Source organism: Neodothiora populina (genome assembly GCF_041146345.1).
Source record: "Neodothiora populina strain CPC 39397 chromosome Unknown canker_contig_5, whole genome shotgun sequence".
Lineage (NCBI taxonomy): Eukaryota > Fungi > Ascomycota > Dothideomycetes > Dothideales > Dothioraceae > Neodothiora > Neodothiora populina.
In genome coordinates this window covers 360,145-383,402 of record NW_027191405.1, presented here as the reverse complement: position 1 = coordinate 383,402, position 23,258 = coordinate 360,145, and the positions used below count along the sequence as shown (strand labels likewise).

General features: G+C 49.4%; 9 protein-coding genes across 10 annotated transcripts; 2 read left to right on the top strand and 7 right to left on the bottom strand.

Annotated features, from left to right (window-relative positions):
• Nucleotides 1-1,881: 1,881 nt before the first annotated feature.
• AAFC00_005136 (uncharacterized protein) lies at nt 1,882-3,136 on the bottom strand (the record flags this gene model as incomplete). The annotated part of the gene is made up of 4 exons (XM_069344882.1): nt 1,882-2,769; nt 2,855-2,918; nt 2,996-3,045; nt 3,125-3,136. 4 exons carry the CDS (start codon nt 3,134-3,136, stop codon nt 1,882-1,884), a joined length of 1,014 nt encoding a protein of 337 aa, XP_069202709.1.
• A 3,815-nt stretch (nt 3,137-6,951) lies between these two features.
• AAFC00_005135 (uncharacterized protein) lies at nt 6,952-9,095 on the bottom strand (the record flags this gene model as incomplete). The annotated part of the gene is made up of 4 exons (XM_069344881.1): nt 6,952-7,926; nt 7,983-8,530; nt 8,590-8,717; nt 8,788-9,095. The coding sequence occupies 4 exons, from the start codon at nt 9,093-9,095 to the stop codon at nt 6,952-6,954; spliced, it is 1,959 nt and encodes a 652-aa protein (XP_069202708.1).
• Nucleotides 9,096-10,354: 1,259 nt separating this feature from the next.
• Nucleotides 10,355-12,146, bottom strand: AAFC00_005134 (uncharacterized protein; the record flags this gene model as incomplete). 2 transcript variants are annotated; one of them, XM_069344880.1, is made up of 3 exons in its annotated part: nt 10,355-11,776; nt 11,841-11,902; nt 11,957-12,146. In XM_069344880.1, 3 exons carry the CDS (start codon nt 12,144-12,146, stop codon nt 10,355-10,357), a joined length of 1,674 nt encoding a protein of 557 aa, XP_069202706.1. The 2 variants fall into 2 exon arrangements, with proteins under 2 accessions (XP_069202706.1, XP_069202707.1); XM_069344879.1 differs by having other exon boundaries at nt 11,957-12,020.
• Nucleotides 12,147-12,493: 347 nt separating this feature from the next.
• On the bottom strand, nt 12,494-13,950 carry AAFC00_005133 (uncharacterized protein; the record flags this gene model as incomplete). Its single annotated transcript, XM_069344877.1, has 5 exons — nt 12,494-12,652; nt 12,702-13,253; nt 13,308-13,556; nt 13,607-13,781; nt 13,871-13,950. 5 exons carry the CDS (start codon nt 13,948-13,950, stop codon nt 12,494-12,496), a joined length of 1,215 nt encoding a protein of 404 aa, XP_069202705.1.
• Nucleotides 13,951-14,527: 577 nt separating this feature from the next.
• On the top strand, nt 14,528-15,014 carry AAFC00_005132 (uncharacterized protein; the record flags this gene model as incomplete). Its single annotated transcript, XM_069348226.1, has 3 exons — nt 14,528-14,579; nt 14,632-14,784; nt 14,863-15,014. The coding sequence occupies 3 exons, from the start codon at nt 14,528-14,530 to the stop codon at nt 15,012-15,014; spliced, it is 357 nt and encodes a 118-aa protein (XP_069202704.1).
• Nucleotides 15,015-16,612: 1,598 nt separating this feature from the next.
• AAFC00_005131 (uncharacterized protein) lies at nt 16,613-17,592 on the bottom strand (the record flags this gene model as incomplete). The annotated part of the gene is made up of 4 exons (XM_069344876.1): nt 16,613-16,875; nt 16,932-17,167; nt 17,219-17,370; nt 17,428-17,592. The coding sequence occupies 4 exons, from the start codon at nt 17,590-17,592 to the stop codon at nt 16,613-16,615; spliced, it is 816 nt and encodes a 271-aa protein (XP_069202703.1).
• Nucleotides 17,593-18,440: 848 nt separating this feature from the next.
• Nucleotides 18,441-20,170, top strand: AAFC00_005130 (uncharacterized protein; the record flags this gene model as incomplete). Its single annotated transcript, XM_069344875.1, has 5 exons — nt 18,441-18,666; nt 18,718-19,093; nt 19,142-19,228; nt 19,278-19,603; nt 19,662-20,170. 5 exons carry the CDS (start codon nt 18,441-18,443, stop codon nt 20,168-20,170), a joined length of 1,524 nt encoding a protein of 507 aa, XP_069202702.1.
• A 481-nt stretch (nt 20,171-20,651) lies between these two features.
• AAFC00_005129 (uncharacterized protein) lies at nt 20,652-22,003 on the bottom strand (the record flags this gene model as incomplete). Its single annotated transcript, XM_069348600.1, has 4 exons — nt 20,652-20,979; nt 21,033-21,560; nt 21,612-21,718; nt 21,767-22,003. The coding sequence occupies 4 exons, from the start codon at nt 22,001-22,003 to the stop codon at nt 20,652-20,654; spliced, it is 1,200 nt and encodes a 399-aa protein (XP_069202701.1).
• A 610-nt stretch (nt 22,004-22,613) lies between these two features.
• AAFC00_005128 (uncharacterized protein) lies at nt 22,614-22,833 on the bottom strand (the record flags this gene model as incomplete). The annotated part of the gene is made up of 2 exons (XM_069344874.1): nt 22,614-22,710; nt 22,766-22,833. The coding sequence occupies 2 exons, from the start codon at nt 22,831-22,833 to the stop codon at nt 22,614-22,616; spliced, it is 165 nt and encodes a 54-aa protein (XP_069202700.1).
• Nucleotides 22,834-23,258: the final 425 nt, after the last annotated feature.

The following is a 23,258-nucleotide window of genomic DNA, read 5'->3' as shown; positions in this document are numbered from 1 at the left end:
GCCCGATTGCGTCACAAGAAAAGAGACGTATCGGTAAAGGAAACGACATCACTAACCTTATATATATATATAGGATCTTTCAGACTGGTGAATATAGCCGAGCTGTCGAAAGCTGTCATGTTGACAGGATATAGATTGGCTCAGACCCACGTGTGGGTGGATCACTCGTAGATATACCTTCGAATGTTTGGCCCCAGCTTTCGCCTGCCTTAGAACGTGGTAGAAGACAGGGCTTACTGAGGCTAGTAAATCATCTTGGTGGCTCCATTGAATCAGCCTTTCTCTTGTAGAGTCCTTGGCTGCATCTCACGTTTCACGTTTCACTGCTGCTTCACTCTTTGTTGTGCGCATTAGCCCAAGCTATACCACGAAGTAAAAGTAGCGATCTGATTGCTATCATTGTTCTTCAATTTGTCCTTAAGTACTTCGGCGCTTGCTTGAGTACGCCTTCATTGCCTGTCCAGTTGCCTTTCGTCTTTCTTCAGGGGTTGAATGACTGACAAACACGCAGAAAAACTCTGTGCGGCCGTTATAACATTTTGTCACATCTCTCGGGAGCTGTTTGCTTAATATGCAATCACAGGGGATGCAGTATAGGGTAGAAGGCAGAGCGAAAAAGTGAATACGAAATAAATGCTCGGCAAGCACAGTCTTTCTGACAGGTGAAAATAGATTGTTGATCGATCCTCGCGGGACGAATAGCTTTTTGTTTTCAAAGTGCTCGGAATTGATACGAAAGAAAAGGTTCGATGATAGCAGAGTGATTGAAAATTGATGGCGAAGTAAAAATTCCGTAATGGCAGAGTAAATGAAATTTGACGGCAGAATAAAGGACAAGCGAAGGCAGTCAAAATAAAGACTGATGGCACGGTAAAGGTTTGCCGATGGTATAGTAGTTGGAAAACCAATAACTCGATGAATCTTCGGGGATTACAAAATAATGGAAAACTGATAGCAGGGATGAATATTCCGTGATGATAGAGTACTTAACTGATAGCAGGATGAATATCACGTGATGATAGATAACTTGGAAATTGAAGGCAGAGAGAAGATATGATAATAGAAGAGTAATTGAAAATCAAGCATAGAGTGAGTATTCAATGACGGTTGGATATCTGGAAATTGATGGCAAAGTGATTTTCAGTGATGGAAAAGTGGTGAAAGGTGCAATGGCAAAATGGATAATTGATGATGGAGAAGCAATTATTCAGTGAGATCAAAGTAACTACTTGACCAGGGCGAAATCGTTACTCGGACTTGATGAAAAGGTTGGTCGGTGATAAAGAAGCACTTACTCGGTGACAGCAGAATGAGTACAGGATGAGAGCGAATTCGGTACTCGGTAACATGAAAATGATTATGGACGATGGCGAATCAAATACTTAGTGAAGGCATAATACTTACTCGGCGATGGTAAGATGGGTAAAGGCAACCGTTCAGTGAGGGCATTTGGTGATGGCGGAGTAATTGGTGACAGGGGTGCGGCAGCTTGTTGATGACAGACCAGTTATGGTAGAAGAGATACAAAGTACTGTAAGGCGACAGGGTAGATACTCCAGTAGTGACTGCCCAGAGTCAGTGGGGATATTAATGGATATACGATACAGACAGTGATGATTCATCGATGGCAATGCAACAGAGGCAGCATCATACAGTGTGCAGTATTACAGGAGCAAGGCAATGGGAGATGGACAAAATACTATGTCTGATGAATGTGGTGGGCGAAGCTTGCCAAGGCTGAAGCTTGCCAAGGACGGGGAATCACGTGCCGTATTCAGCGGAGAAACTTGCGGAGAAAAGAAACATTCGTCAATCTGAGCTATACAGCTACTTGATGGCCATACCATGATGCATTACAGCACCAATTTTGGCGCAATTGATCTAGGCATTGCCGTCGACCTTTGCGATGTAGACGAGGAGATCCAGCACACGGCGCGAATAGCCATTTTCGTTGTCGTACCATGAGACCAATTTGACGAAGTTGTCGTTCAAAGAAATACCAGCCTTGGCGTCGAAGATGCTGGATTCGATGGTACCGCAAAGATCGGTCGAAACTACGTCATCCTCGGTGTAGCCAAGGATTCCCTTGTACTTGCCCTCGGATGCCTCTTTGACAGTCTTCTTGATGTCGTCGTAGCTGGCGCCCTTCTCGAGACGGCAGGTAAGGTCGACAACGGAGACGTTGGCGGTAGGGACACGCATGGACATGCCGGTGAGCTTGCCGTTGAGCGAAGGAATGACCTTTCCGACGGCCTTTGCGGCACCGGTGCTGCTGGGAATGATGTTCTGGGCAGCAGCGCGACCACCACGCCAGTCCTTGGCAGAGGGACCATCGACGGTCTTCTGGGTGGCAGTGTAGGAGTGGATGGTGGTCATGAGACCCTCAATGATGCCGTACTTGTCGTGGATAACCTTGGCAAGAGGAGCAAGGCAGTTGGTGGTGCAAGAGGCGTTGGAGATGACGGGAAGGTCAGAGGTGTAGGTCTCCTCGTTCACACCCATAACGAACATGGGAGCGTCAGCAGAAGGAGCAGAGATGACAACCTTCTTGGCACCACCCTTCAAGTGAGCGGAGGCCTTCTCGTTGGTGGTGAAGACACCAGTGGCCTCAACGACGTAGTAGGCACCGGACTCAGCCCAGGGGATGTTGGCGGGGTCACGCTCGGTGTAGAAGGTGACCTTCTTGCCGTTGACGATCAGGTCCTTGCCGGAAACCTCGACGGTGCCGTTGAAGCGTCCGTGGACGGAGTCATACTTGAGCATGTAGGCCTGGGACAAGTCAGCCACGGAGTTTTCCTTTTGTGTTTGTTTTTTTTTTCGTCGATTTTTCTTCTTTTCTCAGGAAAATACTCACAGCGTAGTGAGGCTCAATGAAGGGGTCGTTGACAGCGACGATGTCGACATCGTTGTGCTCGACACTACCACCGGACGTTAGCGGACAGCTTCTATATATGTTGTCGGTTGGGCAGCTTTTCAAGCTCCGAGAGGCACATACGCGTTACGGAAGACGATACGTCCGATGCGACCGAAGCCGTTGATTCCAACCTGATTATAGAGTGAGTCTTTTGCTCTTACTCTGACTATAGCTCTTTCTAGGAGCTATATCATACAATTGCTCTCATACCTTGACACCCATTTTTGATATGTGCTGCGGGGTAGCTATTAGCTCTGGGAACTTGTAGTGAGAGTTGTTTTGATTGTAGTTGTTGTGAGATGGTACAGGACTACAGAGATGCGAGGCTACTTACACTTATATGTGGTGTGAGTGAGATGTGGTCTGTGATGTGGTGGTGTGAAGAAGGGGAGGTTACGCTGTTGGGACAGGAGAAAATTTGGTGAGTCGGTCAGTTGGTGGGATGCTGACACGCTGCCGTGACCGGAGCTGGCGGGGAAAATAGAGCTCTGACGTGCGCTAGTGTGTCTCGCAGAGTGATATCAAGTGAGCCTTCACTTCGTCTTCACAGGTGGCGATTCGCGAAACTGGGTCGAGAACAATGACGCTTTTGGGCTTGATTATCTGGTTACAATACACGTAGATCTCCCGTATACTCGTCTATACCATGTCTTTACCGAAGGTGTCGCTCTTATAGCTCGAGCTCTCCCGATGTACCCCTCATTGCCTACTGTGCCCGATCGCTTGCTCCGCGATTCGGCTATTCCTCGTTTAAGGGATCGCCCGCGAGCTGAGTCCCTAAGGGTAGCCGAGCGAGAAACATCCCTCCATCCAGGACCATTGACCCTCCGTATACACTGTTCTGTTCCGGTTGTCGTGAATGTAGAAGCATTTTACCAAGGTTATGGTGTTGCTGTCGGCGCGCCCACGGTATTACAGCTAGGCTTGAGACGGGAGTTGCGTGACGGCCAGCTCCATCATCTTGCCGTTCGCGCTAATGCCTTTCGGTCCTTTTACACAAACACCTGATGTCCTGTCAGTAGTCCACACGTGCTTTGCGGACTGCAGTGTACCAGTACCAGTATGCTGAAACCTAACCCCTAGATCACTTGAAGATCAATTTTGGTGACCTGAGGAGGGGGAGCTTCGGCTTGTTTTGTTGCAACGCTTCCGAAGCAGCCGTAATCCCACTGGATAAGGTATGTATCCATTTTGGGGCTATCCAGATAGAGAAGGTAACCATGCACGATTGGCTCCGTAGGATACGAAGACCGAAGACACACCCTATGGAATCTTGGCGAAAGCCTTGGTCGATGTGTACGACCCAATGTTGCCTGATGCGTTCACGCCCTTCGGCATGTCCATTGAGGCGCACGATAATGAAACGTGCTTCTTCGGCATCCTTCAATGCTCAGCTGATATTGTATTCGTCAGTCTGACGGCCCGATCGTATGTGTTTCGAAGGCCAGACTGCAGTCAGGCACAGTAGGACCTGAGTGACACCGGCATCCGTAGCGGGCCTGTATCGCAGATAGTATGTCCACGTAAATGATCATGACCTGATCGCAATTGGGGCACTGCCATATGCTTCGATAGATATCGCTTGACTCGCTGGCGAATTTCGACCTGGGAGCGGCATACTTTCACTCTTACTCTTTTATAACAATACCATGCCGTAGTGACATACATTCGGGGAGGCCCATTGATACGTGTTGACAACGACAACTACCCAGCGGGTCATGCCATCAAGGTGATCGTACATGAACCCTGCAACGGAGGCGTCCTTGGTTGCATCTATTCTTGTGGTGCCACCAGTAAGGGGTCATCGGTGTTGAGACCGACAACTGTGATTTGATCTTTGTTGCATTCAACGAGGGGCCTGGTCGAGAATTTAGACTTTCCCGAAGAACGACTACATACACATCATGTTTCTATGTTTTTTTACACGCCCTCCCATATCGGTCGGAAAGGTATGCGTTCACCATGTGCACTACGATGCAGAGGTGGGACCTTGAGAAACTACAACAGCAAGGCTTCATCTCGAGCAGCGACAGGTTATGCGGAGCAGCGAATGTACATGGGAGGGCAAGCTAGCATGCACAGGTGTCCATTTCGAGTGATCCTTGGAGTCTGGATCAATTCAGCGATACCAAGCGATGAGGAGAGCAGAAGCAAGCTCAAAGTCGGTCAGGCCACGCCTCTTCCTGCAGCCATCGATGCAATAAACAATGGACCTGCCCCATCGAAGAGGGGCAGAGTGGGGTTGAATGATGCTTGAGCACAGATCAAGGCAGTCGAACAACTTGGCTTTTCTGATGACTTCCGTCTGGAACAGCGCCAGCACTCCACGCTGTTCGAGTCGTCCATCCAAGCGGCCTGTCCAGATCATGCAAGGATCGGATCTGGTTTATCTCGTCGCCGGCGGCCGCCTTCGATTGGTGACCCTGTCCAAGCCGGGGGAGCGAACGCGTGCACCTCGGGGCCGAGAGCCGCGATGTGAATGAACCTATCCGAACCACGGTACACACTGGATCGAATGAGACTCCTCAAGTACAGGTGCGATCCTAGTCAATAAGTCACCACAATTGGGCTCGTTTTGTCCTGCGGTCAACTTGGCATCCATGCTGTCGACCGTCTCGGCCCAAACTTCAGGTGGTATTGGTGCATTCCTTTAGAGAAGGATCCAGAAGCAAAATCCATAGCCAGAATATCTTATACTACGATCATGTAAGTGGTACAATGGGCGAGCCTGTCCGTGCCCTGGAAACCATCGTGTCAAGTTGCAGAATGGCGGATTCGAGTCTGATTTCCGCAACTGGGTGATGAGGCAACCACGATCTGATTAAAATATCGAAAATAGCATTGACATACTACATCTCGCGGCATCGGTGAGTCCGAACTTTTGAGGCTGTAGGTCTGTAGTCAAATTAAGGTAGGAAGAATGCACAAGTATTTCATTGTCGTCAATTCTCCATTGCTCTTTCCCTTTTCTGCTCCTTCCAAATGCGAGAACACACAGCTTCCACCAACTCTATCTGGACGTCAAGCCATAGGAACATCTGGAGTCGAGAACCATGCAAAAGAACAATTATATATCTACTGTCGCTGTCATGACTCCTTTTGCTCCCGGGAAGACCGAGTCCTTACTCGATCTACCATGTCTAATTTATCCCTGTACCCGGATCTGTATCCGGATCTGTATGACATACAGAAGCTGTGTTCCATTCTCTTGCCACGACTCATCATGTCATATGATTGCGGATGAATATGGCAGATATAACGACACGATCACGGTAGCACCACAACGAATAGCTGTCAAAAGATGGAAATGCCTGTTTTCTCAAGCTTTACAGACATTTCCGGCGGCTCTCGCTACCACCACTTGATCATTAGATATATTGTTTCACGATAACGCAATTGTCGCTCGGCTCATATGCAAGTAGTAGATGGAAGTTGAGAATAAGCGGAAATTGAGGGCGACCCTGTTCGATGGCACTTTCTTACCCAGCCAGATACCTCAATCACGACAATTAATACACCCACTACTTGGACCAGAATACACCAAGACCTATTGATCTTGGAGAGCCTGACTCACATTAGCTTGTATGTCTACAAATAAACAGAGAACCAAGAATGGGCGTTTCGTCGCAGCAAAGCTTTAATTCTAATTGCATCTACAGACCTCCGAAGCTTGCCATTCATGTTGTGCCTCGGTGGTCGTACGCCATCGATCTCTTTATGACAGTAAAAAAATGAAGACTGGTTCAAGCATGTTTTCCTCCATGTGGAGTCTGGGCTGAAAAGAGAAAAAAAGAAGATAATAAAATATAGAATAATTCCTTTCATAAACTTCGTGAATCTGAACCTCCCTGCCCACATCCTGTTGCACCCCTTGACCGTCTCCCACAGGCGCCCATATCGGCTGCTGCATTCCAGAGACTCCTTTGCCTTTCCTTTCCCTTTTCATACGCCTGTTGTTCAAAAAGACATGGAAAAAAAAGATCTACTTCGATCTGTCTGCCGGATGTTGATGGGCATGATCCGAGGCCGCCAATCAATTACCGTATACTCGCCCACTCCTTGACCAGCCCTCCTGATTTACTAGTTGAACCACCGACACCCCCGACACCACCACTCCTCATGCCGATAGTGCTGGCGGAAACGCTTCTTTTGCCTCCGCCTAGTCCACCGAAGCAATCCCAGAACCTCAAAGTCTCATCTCCGGCACCGGTGACGATGACTTGCCCGTCTGGGCTCATGGCGAGATATAGGACGCGATATGTGTGACCGGTCAGGCTGACGACTTGTTGCATACTGGGATATTTCCAGATGTTTATTGCGTGCTGCGAGAATCCGTGGGTCGAGACTAGTTCTGATGTGAGTTGTGAAAAGAGCAGGTTGCACACTTGGCTCCCCGTATCGTGAGATCGTAATAAATGCGGATTAGCGGGCCGCTCGGAGTCGCCTTCTCCGACGTTATTCAGTAGCGATGGTGGTGAATTTAATGAAGTAAAGTCCAACGATTGTCGTGATGAGTGTGTAGCGGTCAGCGCAGCATTAGCCGAATGCTGTGCGGTCGAGACTGTATTCCAGAACTTGATGCAGCGGTCTGCGGTTCCTCCACCAGAAGCGAGCAGGCCGCGCTGATGAGGTGACCATGCGACAGCTTTCACAGCGGCGCGATGACCGCCTTCTGCTTCACCCCAGCGATGCAACCAGCGATCATCTAATCCATCCCAGATGAAGAGCTTGTTGTCGTTACCACCCGATGCTAGTTGACCCGTGTCTGAGTTCCAGCGTAAGCCGCAGACTTCTTGCTTGTGGCCGACAAGCTTGGTCAAGTACTGCGAAGGGGAGCGGACGTCTCGATGAAGGATTGACCGATCGCGCGAACCCGTAGAGAGAATGTGACTGTTCCAGGCGAGCGAAGAAACGCGAGAAGTGTGGCCTGTCATTGTCCGCAGGCGCCGTTGGGTGACGGTGTCGTAGATCAGAACATGCCCTCGGTTGGTGCCAATTGCCAAATGTGAGCCCTGTCGCACTGTCAGTTTCTGCGAACTATGGAGTCACGAAATCAAAATTGACTTACTCGCTGTATCCAGCCCACACTGTTCACCTGATCGCCCTCGAATCTGCACAATTGCTCAACTTTGCCCGTCTCGCTGTTCCAAAGATAAACGCTCTCGCCCAATCCGACGGCCAACACGCCTTGCGCTCCCCAGTCCACTAGGTTGAGGTAAAAGTCGTCTGCCAGTTCAGGCGCATCAAGCACCTTGTATGGCACTTTGCTGACTGCTCTCGGCGTCTTTCGCGGCGATAGAAGCATTGTTTGCGAGGTATATTTGACTGGAGAAAGGCTGTAGATTTCGCTTCGGGCGTTTAGATTTGGACCACGTGAAGTGCGCCGCGAGTTCGAATGAGGTGTAAGTGATGGTGTAGGATTATTACTGGGCGATGAATAAGAAAACAGATTCTTGTGCGGTGTCGATGGCGTAAGATTCGGGGCAGGAAAGGCAGATAGATTGACCGGCGGTGTTTTTGAGCGCGATCCGGTGTGCTCCTGGATGGATTGTGGGATTTCGTCGTCAAACATTTCTGATCGTAGAAGTGTAGAATATGTGCGATTGGCTTGCTCAGCTTCACGGCAATGTCAGAACATAGAAAGGAGACAAGAAGAAGGGTAAAAAGATGCGCACTTTTCTGCATGTGAAGTTCGCCGCTCTGGGCATGTCTGAGTGCGCGTGAGGGTGTTGCAGGTGAGCCATGGTCATGGTGCAGGTTGTAGCTGGATTGCAGGTCTTGACCCGATCTGTTTGGTATAAATCTGCAGGTCAAACTTGTCAAACTCATGTTCCGCTTCACGCAGGAAAAAACACATGTCGCTGCATGCGCACCTGTCGCCATAGACTCGTTGTCGCTTGCGCTTGGGACTCTCGCCTGGCGTATGCTCTCTGTTCCTCCCTTCCTGTTCGAGCTGTAATGCCTTGCTTAGCGCCGTGGCATCGACCGCCTCCGAAGCCTCGTCCTTGTCCACCTTCTTCGCTGTCGCTTTGGTAGTCGCATTGCGCTTGTCTGATACTGTCGAGGGTGTCTTGGTTCCAGGAGGCGATATCAATTTGGGCGTGCGCACATCATCCAGCGGCGGTTGCGGCTTGTTGGTCTTGTCGGACAGCGACTTTGTATCTGCGGACCTCGTCCTCATTATTGCGCGACGGACTCGTGTCCTTTCCGGCAATAGTTATGTGTCTTAAATTAAAACAACACAAGTCGTGTCGCAACTGCGCCGTGTTGTTGCCGACTGGCAGAGCGGCGGAGTTAAGATAGAGTATGCCGATGTCAATTGACGACGATACGGCTATTGGAGAATTAGCGATTGTCGAATTCGATCGATCGGTCAATCGAGAGTCGGTCGCAGATTGTTTGGATTGACGGTTGTCGTTGCTTGTGGCTTCGTTGTGCTGTTGTTGCGCGGCCGTTGTTGGCCTGTGACGCCCTTCCCAGCCTCCTCTGTCTGCCTCCCCGGACAGGCACAGGAGCAGCAGAGAGTGACCGGAGTGTAAGTGTGAGGGGAAAAGACAAGGTAAACACGCGCCGTTTGTCTTTCTTGTCCTCGTTAGACCAGCCAGAAATAACACCTCTTCTGTTGCATCTCAAAGGAAAACCGCTTCCGATAGAGATGAAGCGAATGTATTGTTTACTTTGATCTACTGTATACCTTGATTACTCTCGAGAAGAAGCAATAAGAAAGAATGACGAGTCCGGAGTTTGATCACAGATTCCAGGGCAAGGGAAAGAGACCCTTGGATCTGCTAATCCTGGACCTTGCACTTGCGTCGGTGGTCCGCTCCATACACGGCCCCTTGGCGAAACCTTTCAAGCCTCTCAATATAGCGGCTATACCAGGTTGTATATACACCGCTTGATGCAGAAGGGGGACAGTGCGGTGATATACTTTGATAGTAGAGATAAGTGTGTGTGCTTCGCAAGAAGCATGAAGAGATGGAGATCTGGGAAGGAATGTAGCAGCACATGCAGTCACTTTCTTCGTACCTGCCTTTCTCATGACCCACGCTCTTCTCATGTGCTGACCGCCAGCTCAAACCACTCACATCTGCCCATGTTGACCTATTGCCTTTTCCACAACTCAAACAAGACTCTTACTAGATCAAATCGCGTCCATTGATCTCTGTTCACTTCACGCACTACCAGCGCGACGCGTCGAGACATCTTCACCGCACCAGAGGTCGCGCATCAAGGTGGATCGATTGGCGGAGCCTTACTCTACACAGGGTTCGAACTAGCGCCGAACCCCATATTACGCACCAGCACCAGCACCAGCGCTCTGACCTCTTACTCCCCCAGTCAGAAACATGATTCGATGCATTCGTCATTGTCATTTGCAGTATTGCTCAAGGTAAGGTAGCTATAGTATGCACACTCTTATCGTTCTACGCTGGCTGCTCAGTCAACATATATCTTGCCTTCAAGCTCGCCGTAATGCTCGAAGAAGCTGTCAAAGAGGTTGACTGCATACTCGACATCATATGCACCACCCGTCTCACGAATGCTGTGCATGCTTAGCTGAGCGTTGCCCAAATCCAGAGTCCTGACTCCCGTGTTCGCTGACAGCATTGGTCCAATCGTGCTGCCACAAGGTGAGTCGTTCTTGACAACGAAAAGTTGCAAGGGCACGCCAGAGCCGCTCTTCCTCAGATCACCACTGCTCTTCTTCGCCCGTTTCGCAACCTCTTGGATCAAGACAATTCCAGGCGAGTTGGTCGCATACCTCACGTTGGCGTTGATCTTGATGACGGTTCCTTTGTTCATCTGTGGCTTGTGTTCGGCCTCGTACTTGCCACTGTAGTTGGGGTTCACGCTGTGAGCCATGTCTGCACTAATGAGAAAACTGCCAGCAAGCGACTGTTCGTAGACTGTGCTGCTGTCCGACTCTCTTCTCGTTGGCTGATCCGCTCGGTCGTAGGACTTGTCGCTCTCGGCTTCGTTGGTGAAAGACAGAGAGCATAGACGATGCAGGATCGAAGGCATGATGTTGCTGTCAGCACCCTGGGCGGAAGTACTGCCAATTTCCTCGTGGTCAAAGCAAGCGATCAAGCGAATTGTGTTCTCATCGGTCAGAGGCTTGCCGTCATCTCCGGTGGACTTGATGAGACCCTCAACGGCGCAATAAGTCATGCCCAGGTTGTCCAAACGAGCAGAGTAGATGAGCTCATTGTTGAGACCTCCAAGTGTTCCCTTTTGTACATCGTATAGCGACAGTTCAAAATCGAGCACCTCCTCTGGCTTGACGCCGGCCTCATCTGCAATGATTTCGACGATGTATGAATGGTGTCGCTGGAGTGGTGTCTTCAAGGGGTTGAACTCATCCTCGGTTGACGTCTCGTCCTTCTCTTTCTTGACGTCTTCTGCTGTCTTGCCTTGCCTGTTGAGCTCTGCCTCGACCAGGCCAGCGATTGGATAAAGCTGCGCCTCTTTATTGAATTCAAATGGTACAGAACCGCCGAAATGGACAGCCAAGTTGGGGACTCGACAGATGGGTCTGTCCACATGCACGAGCTTCATCTCCATGCCTCCATCGGGTCTCTTGACCATGACTCTTCCAGCAATACCGAGATCACGGTCGAACCAGGTGTGCCACATGCCGCCGCCATAGCACTCCACACCAACCTGTAGGAAGCCATCCGACTGTCTCTTCGATACTGGCTTGAGCCTCAAGCAGCAGGAGTCTGTGTGAGCGCCGACCATGGCAATAGGGTTTCCGGGTGTCCAATTTTGGCCTACTGCAAACGCGACAATGGTTGATGCATTTCGAGTGATGTAGTATTTGCCACCAGGCACCACTGTAGATGACCAGGAGTCGCGCTCCTGAAACTCACATTAGTACCTTCACACCGTCCACAGCACGTGGCCTCGTTGATATTGCTTCTACCTTGATCTGCTTGTACCCAGCTTTCTCTAGGCGTTTCTTCGCCTCAGCAACAGCGTGGAAGGCTACATCAACACGTCAGTCTCATGACATCGCGTTGCCTTTGCATATTTGCATACGAGTAGGAGAAGCATTGACAAAGTCAATGAAGTCAGAAGCGGATGCTAGTGCCTTGCTTGCCATTGCTGATAAGAATCGATTGTTCGATTGGAAAGAGTATGTACTTGGTGATCTATATGACACTCTTGGCACTCGTCGTCCTGCTATTTTGGCAGAGGATATGACAGAACCAAAGATAAAAGGCAACATGGGAGTTTGTTCCTCGATTCGCCTTTGATACTGGAATTGACCTTCTTATTGCGGGCATGGCAGTGACGGGGTGATGTCCTGCCAAGACTGGGGAAAGCTCCAAGTCTCCACCAACAACAACACTGTCTGCAACGCTTCTTATCATAAATTTGAATCATGTATCACCATACCTTATGTTCGTCAATGGCTAGGTATACAAACCGACGTTGCGGTAAGCCTTACATCATCAGGTTCCCCCTCTGTGCCATCATCTAGTCTCTTCAAGACAGCCGATGATCTCTTCCCGGGCTGGCAGCATGCAGTACGGTGACTACATACATGAATGAGGCTGGAATGTGTTTTCGCAATCATACAGGTAAAAGAACCTTGACACCCAAGTACTCCCTTTGTTGCATTAGCTTGCCCTCGATATACACCTGATCGGCACCAATCCTATTCCGAATGTCATCGGTAGGATCGGTGGACTCGGCGATCTGGATCTCGCGCCACTGCTTGTTCGTTGGGGCCTGCACATCGTAAGTATACATTGTTGGAAAGAGGAGAGAACAAATATACCGGAACACCAAGTTTCATCACTCGTACGAGTTCTTTGTAGACTCCTTGCTCTTCGACACAGCCTTCTCTCTGGATGAGAGGAGATTCAATAGCAGGGGCCATGCGAAGATCACCGACACTCGACTGGAATTGAACAATGGATAATCGCTCCTCATGTGCTTGGTCAGCTGGAGGGGAGAAGACGCGGTGTCTAGTAGCTTTAAAGTGGCCGCCGGAAATGATTTCAAGCGTATCACCAATGTTGATGACTAGAGCACCGGGCCGATAAGGAGCATAGTGCCATTGTTCATCTCTGCCCCAGATCTGAAGACAGGAAATGGGCACAGAAAAAAGGAGAGTGGTGAGACCGAAATCGGTGTGACCATGCATGCGGATGTTCTTGGACATTCCCAGAGTCGCCTGGTCCACGGGTCTGAAAATAGCATGACGAAGATAGCCTTCACCAGAAGGCGAACCGTGGGACTGGACATTATCCCAGAGCCAGTCATCCGGAAGCTCAAGCACACGAGAGAACAACGTGAGCAATCGACGATTCACCGAGTTGGTCAAGTACTACTGGCCAGTGAGTAGAGAAGTCCTTGGCCTAGCTATCAGCGTATTTCTTACCTCGGAAAAGGCGCGGATTTCGTCCATCACCGGAAGGATACACTTGGGTAGGAGATCATCGTTCTCCCATTGCTCCTTATACCAATTGAATTGGTTGATGCCATCTTTCTGTCCCCTGTGGTGCTTGAAGCCATACTCATGCTTCCAACCAGCCCATCGACCAGTCTCGGGATGGAAAAGAAGTCTTTCTTTGTCCTCCTCGGATATGTTTTGGTGCAGGTAATTGGCCAAAGAGAATTGACGATGAAGCTACTGACTATCAGCGACGGGAAAAGTCATCGCATTGTCTCTGTACGGACCTGCTCAAGGGTGATACCATAGTTTTCCACGAACAGAAATCCGTCGTCTCGAATAGCTCTTTTAACGTCTGCTACTACTTTCTCCTGCCTTTCTTGGTCGCCATCGAGCATCGAGAGGTCTATGGTCTCTAATTTGGCGAAACTGTGTTTCTCTTTGGTTGCTTGAGGCGGGATCCTATGTGCTGGATCAGCAGAACGAATCGAAACGTAGTCTTCGGCGTAGACTTTCACTGGACGTGCTTTGCTGGACGAGCTGACACTTACCAATCTGGGATCTGGGGTTTCCCAGGGAGGTTAGGGGAGGGAGGGTCGAACGGAGCTGAGAGCGGAGCTGATTTTGCCATCTCGAAGTAGTGAATCGTTGATCTTCGCTTGGTCAAACTATGGCTGATTGATCATATATTTCTTGGTGGATGAAGACTTATATACACTTTATCCTACACTATCGAGAAACGTGGTACCATAATATCTTACAGCAGAGTAAGACGAAAATGATTCGAACTCCTCGTGGCCCATTCTGTTTACAGCGCATACTCATGCTCCACCCTGTTATCCCCCGGATTCCATTGTGCCATGGAGAGCTCAGCCAGTCTGTGTCTTATCTATCTATGGGATCGGCAGGCGTGCACGCAGCCGGGAGGAGCTCCTCTCAACCAAGAGCTCCCAAGTGCAGGTCGCAACCTCAACCTCTTAAATGCGCATAGCACAGAAATCTCAAATATGGGTCTATGCAGTCTGAATCATAGATTCCATCAAGATAGGCGGAGGGTCCGCCGAAAAGTGATGATGAGACTAATCTATAAATCTGGTTTCTTATGCTAACGATATGCCATCCTCTCTTGTCGTACACGCCCAGCAACAAAACATTGTCTGTTCGAAAGTCTGTATATTCACTCAAAAGACCAGCTATACAACGAAATAATGTCGCGAGAACTCATCTCTTCTGCCGAGTTCCCCCCAAAGCCACACAACTGCGAGTGTTTCCCATCCGCGATGAACGTAACATCTCGCTAACCCTCTCGCAGGCCCCGCTGTAAAGATTCCAGGACTAGTGTTCGTAGCAGGCCAAACGTCTGCGAATCCAGATATCCGAAAAGCCACTCGGATCGTCCTCGAGAACCTGACGAAAGTGCTGGAACTAGCGGGATCGAGCATGGACAAGGTCGTCAAGTACAATGGTATGCCATTAACCTCCCCTCCTTTGTGCTCGCTCGGTTGATGTTCATGTGAGGGGAGCTCATGATGCCGTGCTTTAGTTTACTTGGCGGATATGAAGGACTTTGCGGCCATGAATGAGGTTTATATTGATTTCCTTCCGCCGAATCCGCCTTCGAGGACTTGTGTTGCTGCCGCAGCTTTGCCGGGGGCTGGCACGGTTGTCGAGATTGAATGTATTGCTCAAGCATAGAATCATGGATGAACTCAGGTCCAATGACTGCTTTGACTTTGATATACTAAACATGATCAGTGATGCCGCTGTGATGAATCACCTCGATGACCTGAACGCAAAAACTTGTGATTGTCATTATTAGGTGATTTCCTGCTGTGCATTCACTATCTGATGCCAAGTGAACCACAATAGCGGTGTTGCAAGACGAAATAAGATATCGTGACTGAATCCTCTGGATAATGACAGGCGGTGAGTAGTGACCGGCGATGTGCTTTGACTTGGTGTTTACCTTCTTGTCGTGAATCAATGCGAGAGCAGGTTGGTTGTCAGTCAAAAGAGTGAATGTAGACGAACAGAGATTGAATTCGAGTATCGCGTTCCAAAATCCATATCAGGTGGCTTGCAGCATGCGAGCATGCCATGTGTTCAGATTCGCAAGTTGATTTCGCTACACAAGATTGTCGTTTGGCTGACCATGAAGTCGTGCTTTCATGTAGTTGACAAACGTATCCCGAAAACGATTTCGCCGAGTCAGGATAGGAACCATAGCTCGCGTCTGAGAACCAAGGAAAGTCCAGAAGCAGACCCCGGCATGAAAGTCTTCGCTACCCCCGAATCTAGGTTCTCCACCATACTTCGTGCAGACAAGACGTGGGATTAACCACTCCGTCAATGCCAATATAATATCAAGTCTCTTCTCTGTAGGACTGACCCACACATCTTCTAGTAGCCCGGCCTGGTATATCTCTCGTGGTCAGATCTTCTCCCCCTCTCCGACATCATAGAATCCAAAATATAGTTACATGAAGCATATCAGCATGTTATATGTAACTATGAGATGTGATGGGGAATGGAGAGGGAGGGCACTCGCCACGCGGTTCCAGCAGTGCTGGCACGCGTTCACCCTCCTCTGCACACTTGCAGTCTGGTGCTTCAGGGTAGCGTCTGACTTGCTCCTCTATAGAAGCTCTCATGCCGAGGAGAAGCCTTAGCCCTCGTGCATTCTCACTATCGGAGGCCATGTTAAGCTGCTATTGAGTGATGACACGTGCGCCAGCTGACAGGCATGTACGGCACACCTTTTCGAGCTCGTTGAAGGAACATAATGTTCTGTTTGCCTCAGTTTGATCTGTCGGGGCCCAACAGATGCATTTGCATGTCTGGGTCCTGGCGCGTTGTCGTGTGCCCTATCTCTTGCTGGCGGTCTCTTGTCCAAAAACAGACAACGTTGACCTTCCATCTTTCGAATGTGTCTACCTTATGCTCATGTCGTGTTCGCTTGGTATATGAAGATACTGCAGGTGGTCCCTTCCGGCATACAGGTCAGCGTAGTCATATGGTTTGTGGAAAGTGACGCTAGTGAAGCACAGTAGGTGAGGAGAATTAAGTTCGGTTCTAAACATTCACTGATTAGGCCAAAGATCACTTGAATATGCAGGCAAAGCATTTATCGTCTTCGTGTGTATTATCACGAGAGCGAAGGGCCGATGTATATATATTGGTTCCCTCAGATGGACAGTTCGGAAGGGGGAAAACGAGATCATATGATGATCGAGTGAAGACAAAAGGTTGCCGTGAAAGATGCATATATTCTAGGTTTCAAGTGCGTTCTGAATCTATCCACGTACACATGCAATCTGGGCAGTGTACCAATTTGAGATAGCTTTGGTGTCACCCGTGATAGCGACCGAGTCGAACGTCTTAGATGCTTCAACTGCTAGGGGGCCATCATTCACAAGTCGACCGACCCACTTCCCGTGCCTTTTGGCAGCAGCGACAATACTGTTGACTGCGTCTACAAAGGCTGGCTCGTCTCCTCGAGCAGGAGTGTATCCCAGTAATGACTGAGCAAGGTCGTTTGGTCCGATGAATAAGTAGTCTGTGGATGGTCAATTGGATGGTCCATATTAGGAATCAACAAGCACGTGAACATACCGATACCTGGGACTGCAGCAATCTCATCAACATTATCCACGCCCTGCCTCGTCTCGATCTGGACAATCGTGAGGAGAGTCTCGTTTGCAGATCTCATATACTCCGGGGTCGTCAAGCCGTGTCCGATGGCTGGAAAGGCAGAGCCCTGACCTCGAAGGCCCAGAGGGGGAAATTTGGAGTAGTTGACGACTGATAGTGCCTCGTCTGCAGTATTAATCATCGGGACCATAAGACCACTGCGACGAATCAGTTGTGTACATAGTACCGCAGTTCACTCCTGTACATACTGTGCACCTGTATCCAGTGCGCGTTTCAGAAGATCCGGCGCAGGCCCACGGACTCGAATTATGGGCGATACACCAAGAGCTGAGATAGCAGAGACAGAATTGTGCATGGAATCGTCCCCGATGTGACCATGCTCACAGTCAATGATCACACCCTGTGGATGTCAGAGTATGAAGCGAGCAGTAAAGTGGATAACGACATATAAGCTTACATCTAGGCCGGTGAGAGCGACGATCTGAGCATGTCGAACAGATGGTATAGCAACAAATGTCATCAAGGCCAGCTCATTGTTTCTGAGTGCGTTTAGCAGTCGGAGACGTGGGTTTTGAATGGGCGTGGTGTGGGCTGTATGACTCGAGTATGTCTGGATAGCCATATTGGAAATGATCTTGGAATCGAACTAGATCGTCTATGAATACAGAGCTGCAGACCTGCAAGATGGAAGGAGCATGCGACTTTACTTGCTGTATGCGCTGGATCATTGCAACTACATGGATTATATATAGATATTGCTTCCATTTGCTCCTGAGTCTCGCTTGTTAGTGACAGACTAGTGGCATATTTGGGGAGCTCCTCACCAACAGCCCATTGTCCGCAGCAACACAACCCTCAGTCACCTGCACGCCCCCGCCTTGTGATGTTCCTCATTCCTCGTATGGTAAGCTCTCCATCAGTGATCGGTATCAGTGTGACTCGGATTATGTAGGCGGAGGGGAGCATAGTGAACGATAGGTCTGTAGACCGCATGGTGCGTGCGCACGTCTAGCGCGTTGTCAACCTCTGCCAGGACACCACACTCGGCGGCAATTCTACTTCACCTCGAAAATCAGCATCATGATGATAGTTCATACGAATTGTTGATAGTGATTGTTAGTCTCTGTTGTCCTCCAAAGGGCTGCGAGAGTAACAGAAGAATGTGTTCATATCGCCAAAGATGGAAAGTATATGCCTATCGTGCCTATCGCTGTGAGATAGAACAATCCACCGAAAAAGGGCGCTCATAGGCTCAAACATGAAGGACCTAAAGCTCCACGTACGCGGAATGAGCTCCTCCGCGTTAGCAGATACATGGCTCCTGGTTTGTGTGCTCATAGTGGTCGTCCTTACCTACGTTCTCTATGGTAGATGGGTTCACTGCAGAGTATAAATGGTCGAACGGAACTCCTTGGATCGTCTAGAGATCGATACTGCGTTGCTTATACCTTCGATTCCCAATTCTTCGAGATGGCAAGCTTGCAGCATGTCTCTTCCAAGAGTGATCGATCCGATACCAAGGACGTGGCCATCGCTCCCGTGGAGTCATATGGCATTGGCGAGACTCAGTACATATCCTTGCCTCAAAGTCTCCAAGATTTGTCCGAGGAAGAGCTCAAGACCATTGAAAAGAGCTTGAAGCGCAAAGCTGACCTCACGATCATGCCTATAATCGGCATCCTCTATATCCTGAATTGTATCTTTCTTATAATGCAAACTCAAGTTGAAATGTGCTGACCGGATCAAGATATCGACCGACAAAACTTGGCAGCTGCCAAATTACAAGGGTTGATGGAAGACCTCGACATGAACACGCAGCAATTCGCTACTGCCGTATCGATCCTCTTTGTCGGCTACCTGCCCTTTCAGATTCCGTCAAATGTGATTATTTCCAAGATCACAAGACCGGGGGCTTACATCTGTACCGCCACCGTCATCTGGGGAGCCATCTCTGCAGCCACTGCGGCAGTTCAGTCCTATCAAGCTCTTCTTGCTGTTCGAGTTATTCTCGGTATTGTCGAGGCGGTATTCTTCCCTGGAGTGATCTACCTGCTCTCAGCGTGGTACACCAAGCAGGAGCTCGGCAAGAGATTCGCCGGCCTATACATCCCCCAGCAAGTCGGGTGAGTCAAGGTCGTCTACAAATCGAGGGTATCACTGAAACGCTGCAGAAATGCCTTCGGTGGTTTGATCGCTGCCGGAGTTCTCAAGCTTGATGGTGTTCATGGTATTGCCGGCTGGCGATGGCTGTTCATCGTGTAAGCACACTGTTCCCATCGATGGGTACACATCCTAACATAAGAATAGTGAGGGAACTGCTACCGTTGGCATCGGTCTTCTCTGCATCTTCTTTCTTCCCGAGTATCCTTACAATGCTCGCATGCTGAAGCCTATCGAGCGTGATCTGGCTGTGTGGAGATTGGAAAAAGAAGCCGGTGCCACAGAAGCCAACGAGAACATCGGTGCATGGAAAGGTTTTCTTATAGGTCTCAAGGATCCAAAACTTTACGTGATAATCTTTATGAACATGATGTCTCAGGTTCAAGGATCCATTGCCAATTTCTTTCCCTCCATCGTCAATACCCTTGGGTATGGAAAGTACGAAACCCTTTTGTTGACTGCTCCGCCATACGGTAAGACCCTCGCCTCCCCATATTGTCAGCACTTCCTCGACCGACTGACTGTCTATAGTACTTGCCGGCTTCGTCTATTATGGCATCACATGGTATTCCGATCGGACCAACAACATGTTCCGCGTAATCGTTGTATGCATCTGCATCGCCTGCTGCACGTACATCATCGCTCTCTCGACCCTCAATACGGGAGCACGTTATACCGCCATGATGATCATGCCATTTTCCTCCGTCGGACCTCAGCTCATGCTCTACAAAATCATCAGTCAACACCTCCCACGCCCAGTTGCGAAAAGAGCCGCTGCGGTCGCCATGACGAATGCCATAGGCGGCATTTCCAATATATGGATGTCGTATCTGTTCATCGGAGCTCCTCACTACTATCCTGCTTTTGGGGCCCTTTTCGCTGCTGCATTGATCTTCTTGATCACTATTATCTGTTACCGCCTCCATGTCTCTCGGGAGAACAAGAGACTTGATAACGGCGGAGAGGACGCTCTCAAGGCCATGAGGTTCGGCATCACCCAGCAGCAAGTGGATATGGGTTGGAGGTACGAAGGCCTCTGAGGCAGGTCGGACTTCTTCTTTAAAGTTGTAAAGCTCGGGGGGCAAAGAGTAGAAAGTGGATAGTGCCACCTTCCATGGTACTTGCGCCACTGACTTTCATGAGAGAAATATGGAAATTCTTTGACATTTACAAATGTATGAACAATAACTTGTTACGCTTATCGAATTACGACTTTCTCTTCGCTCTTGTACTTCATTAGTGCTTAAACTCCCTCACTTGGTTCTGTCCACTGCCTTAAAGTACTTGTTTGCTCGAGCCACAACGACGCCTCACTCGCACGATGTGTCTGATTCCGTAAGTATACTTTGACGTGCGTGATAAATACATCAAAGCCTTTGGCCTTTTCTGACCATCCCAGGCAAGGACTATATCAGAGTCAACCTGACTGATTACCTGACCACTCTTAGCCAGTGGCATCCGAAGTAGAACCGTCAATCGCCTACGAGAAGAATATTTCTCTTTATCGTACCAATCTTCAAGCTACAATCTTACAAGTAACTCCCCTAAACTCTTTACCGCAAGCTGTCCAATACACCAATGTGACCTACGCGTGAATACTGTCTTGATCCAGTCATACATACCCTTCTCGTCACTGATCCACGGAATCGCCATTGTCTCTTGGAATCCAGCCCTGACTAATTGCCACGCGATAAGTGCCACTTTGAAGGCGAAGATCGTGACCCACGGCGCTTCGTCGTAGAGGATCGCTCGTCGATCGAGATGTTGCAGATAGAAGTTGATATGGGGCTCGAGCGAGGTTACTACATCCGGCGACGAGCAGATGGCGTCAGAGATGCTCAGGTGTGTGCTAAGCACCGATGTTAGTGCGTTTGCCTGGAACCATTATAGGCTGTGACTTACGCTGCTGCGAGTGCGGCATCCAGACTGCCTTCGACAACCCCGTTGATGTGCGAAGCTGACCAGAAGTGAAGCTCGATCATAGACATATGCCAGGTCGCTTGCATGAGGAGACTCATCGGCTCGCCATTGTGATCGCTTTCCATGAGCGGCTCAAACATCGTCAGGCTCGCCCGGAGTGCCTCGAAACGTTCGAAACACGGTCGACCGGTCATCGTTGACCATCCGGATGCTTCTCTGACACTACTCGAGAGAAAGAGGATGACTGCCAAGGCTCCATAGGAGTCTAAAGTGGAGGCGTCGAATGTAGATGTGCCTGCGAGGCACTCCCGGACAGTTGCGAGATATTGTCTCGGAGACTTGTTCGTGTTGTTGACTAGCGCTCGATGTGCCCATTCGGTAGATGTTCTGCACAACCACATCTCCTCGGCACATGGCAAATCGTGTTTGATCTCGAGGTGGGAAAGAATTCGAGGCAGGGAAAGCACATGATACCAGTATACGTCCAGCTGATGAACAGCATACAGTGTCCTGGAGGCATTCGTCGGCCTTCAATCCATCGAAAAGGTGCTGTTAACGTACCTTTTATGGCTTTCCGCGCCGATAAACTGTCTCCACAAGTCGTCCAAGTCACCTGTGGCCCCTGGTTGTGTTGGGTATGGCTCCATCAACCCACCCCTCCTAGCGAGCTACATGATCAGTCAGGATCCACTGTTGATGCTTGTGGTAGGACCAACCTCGACTGACTTGTTGTGCATTCTCAAGCCATAAGCACTGTTCCAACCTCCAGAACACAATAAAGCATGAAGTTCTAGCAGGAGATGAGCCTGGACAATGTGCAGATTTAGCGCCGAAAACGGCTCCTCTGAGGTCTCCATGTCACTCAATATGTGTCGTCCGCGGTGGAAGGCATATGTCGAGACCCTGGAGTCTTCGTTCGGACTGAACTGCATACTGATGCTCAGCATACCCATAAGGAGAGCTTCGGGTACTGTAGTAGGATCAAAGGACGACTGATGAATGCAAGGAAAGAACGGCGAGATGTGTTGGAAGTACAGATCTATACCACGCGATAACATCTGGGACGAGATCGCCACTTCAGATTTATCGGAAGAAACCTCTGAAATTGTGGAAACAGGTGATGGAGGGGTTACAATATTGAATGGTTGGAAGTTGAGGGCATCTATCCTCAGTATCAGCGAAAGTAGGATTCGATGCCGAAGGGTGCTGCTCTACCATGACTTATCTCAGTCGGCTCACTTGATGAATGGTCCGATATTAAAGCGCCAATACTCAACCCTGATGGAACATGAACGATAACTGGTTCCGGATCGGCCTGCGTGCTGATATCGTAACTGACGTCTGGTAAAGTTGCATTCCAGGTCTTAAGCATGGAACCCGAGTCTGCAGAATCGGAATCCTGAGCACTCCTGATGCTGGGTATGTCGAAAGTTGATGACAAGGGAACTGATCGTATGTTACTTGAGCGGCGCCTAGACTGACTGGAGCCAGTCTTTATGTTCAACGGAGTGTCATCGGATCCAACCTCAGCACCAGGATGTTGATTTCTGACATGGCGTTTCCTTAGATCTCGTCGAGTAAAGACTTTAGTGCAATGGCAACATGGAAACTTCGTATCATCCCGAGATGTGTGTAACAAAGAATGCCTCTTGAGATTCTCCTACTACCATCAGACTAAGCTACCTTGGACATATGCACAGACATTAGCTACTCACATGCCGAGTAAATCTAGATTTACAAATTGCACACTGGAACGGCTGCAACGATCGTATCTCTCTGGCATGACTCTCCTGCTGATTCGCCATTGCTGATCGAGCATGAGGTGACATATCGAATGACAAACTGGGACCTGAGGAGCATAGAGTCAAGGAGCACAGTGTTAATATGCTCCTTATCTGCTGATATGGGGTAGTGGGGTCGGGGTATGCACAGCTTAGTATTGAGAGGAGCTCTCGTCGATTAGTCTCATCTTCAACTGTCTATATGATAAGAGGATCAGCAAAGAAGTGCCAGTCCGCTACAACATATATCCATGGGTTCCTAAATATGCTTCGAGTTCATGTTATACAGCAGTCCCACGCTACCTATGCAATACTTGGTGCCTGCACTGTGACATGGAGAGACTTAGCACGGATAGGGAGAGCCGGAACTGAGTCTACAATGATTGCGGAAATTGGGTCTGATGTCCGATTGGTGTGCAGAGATAAG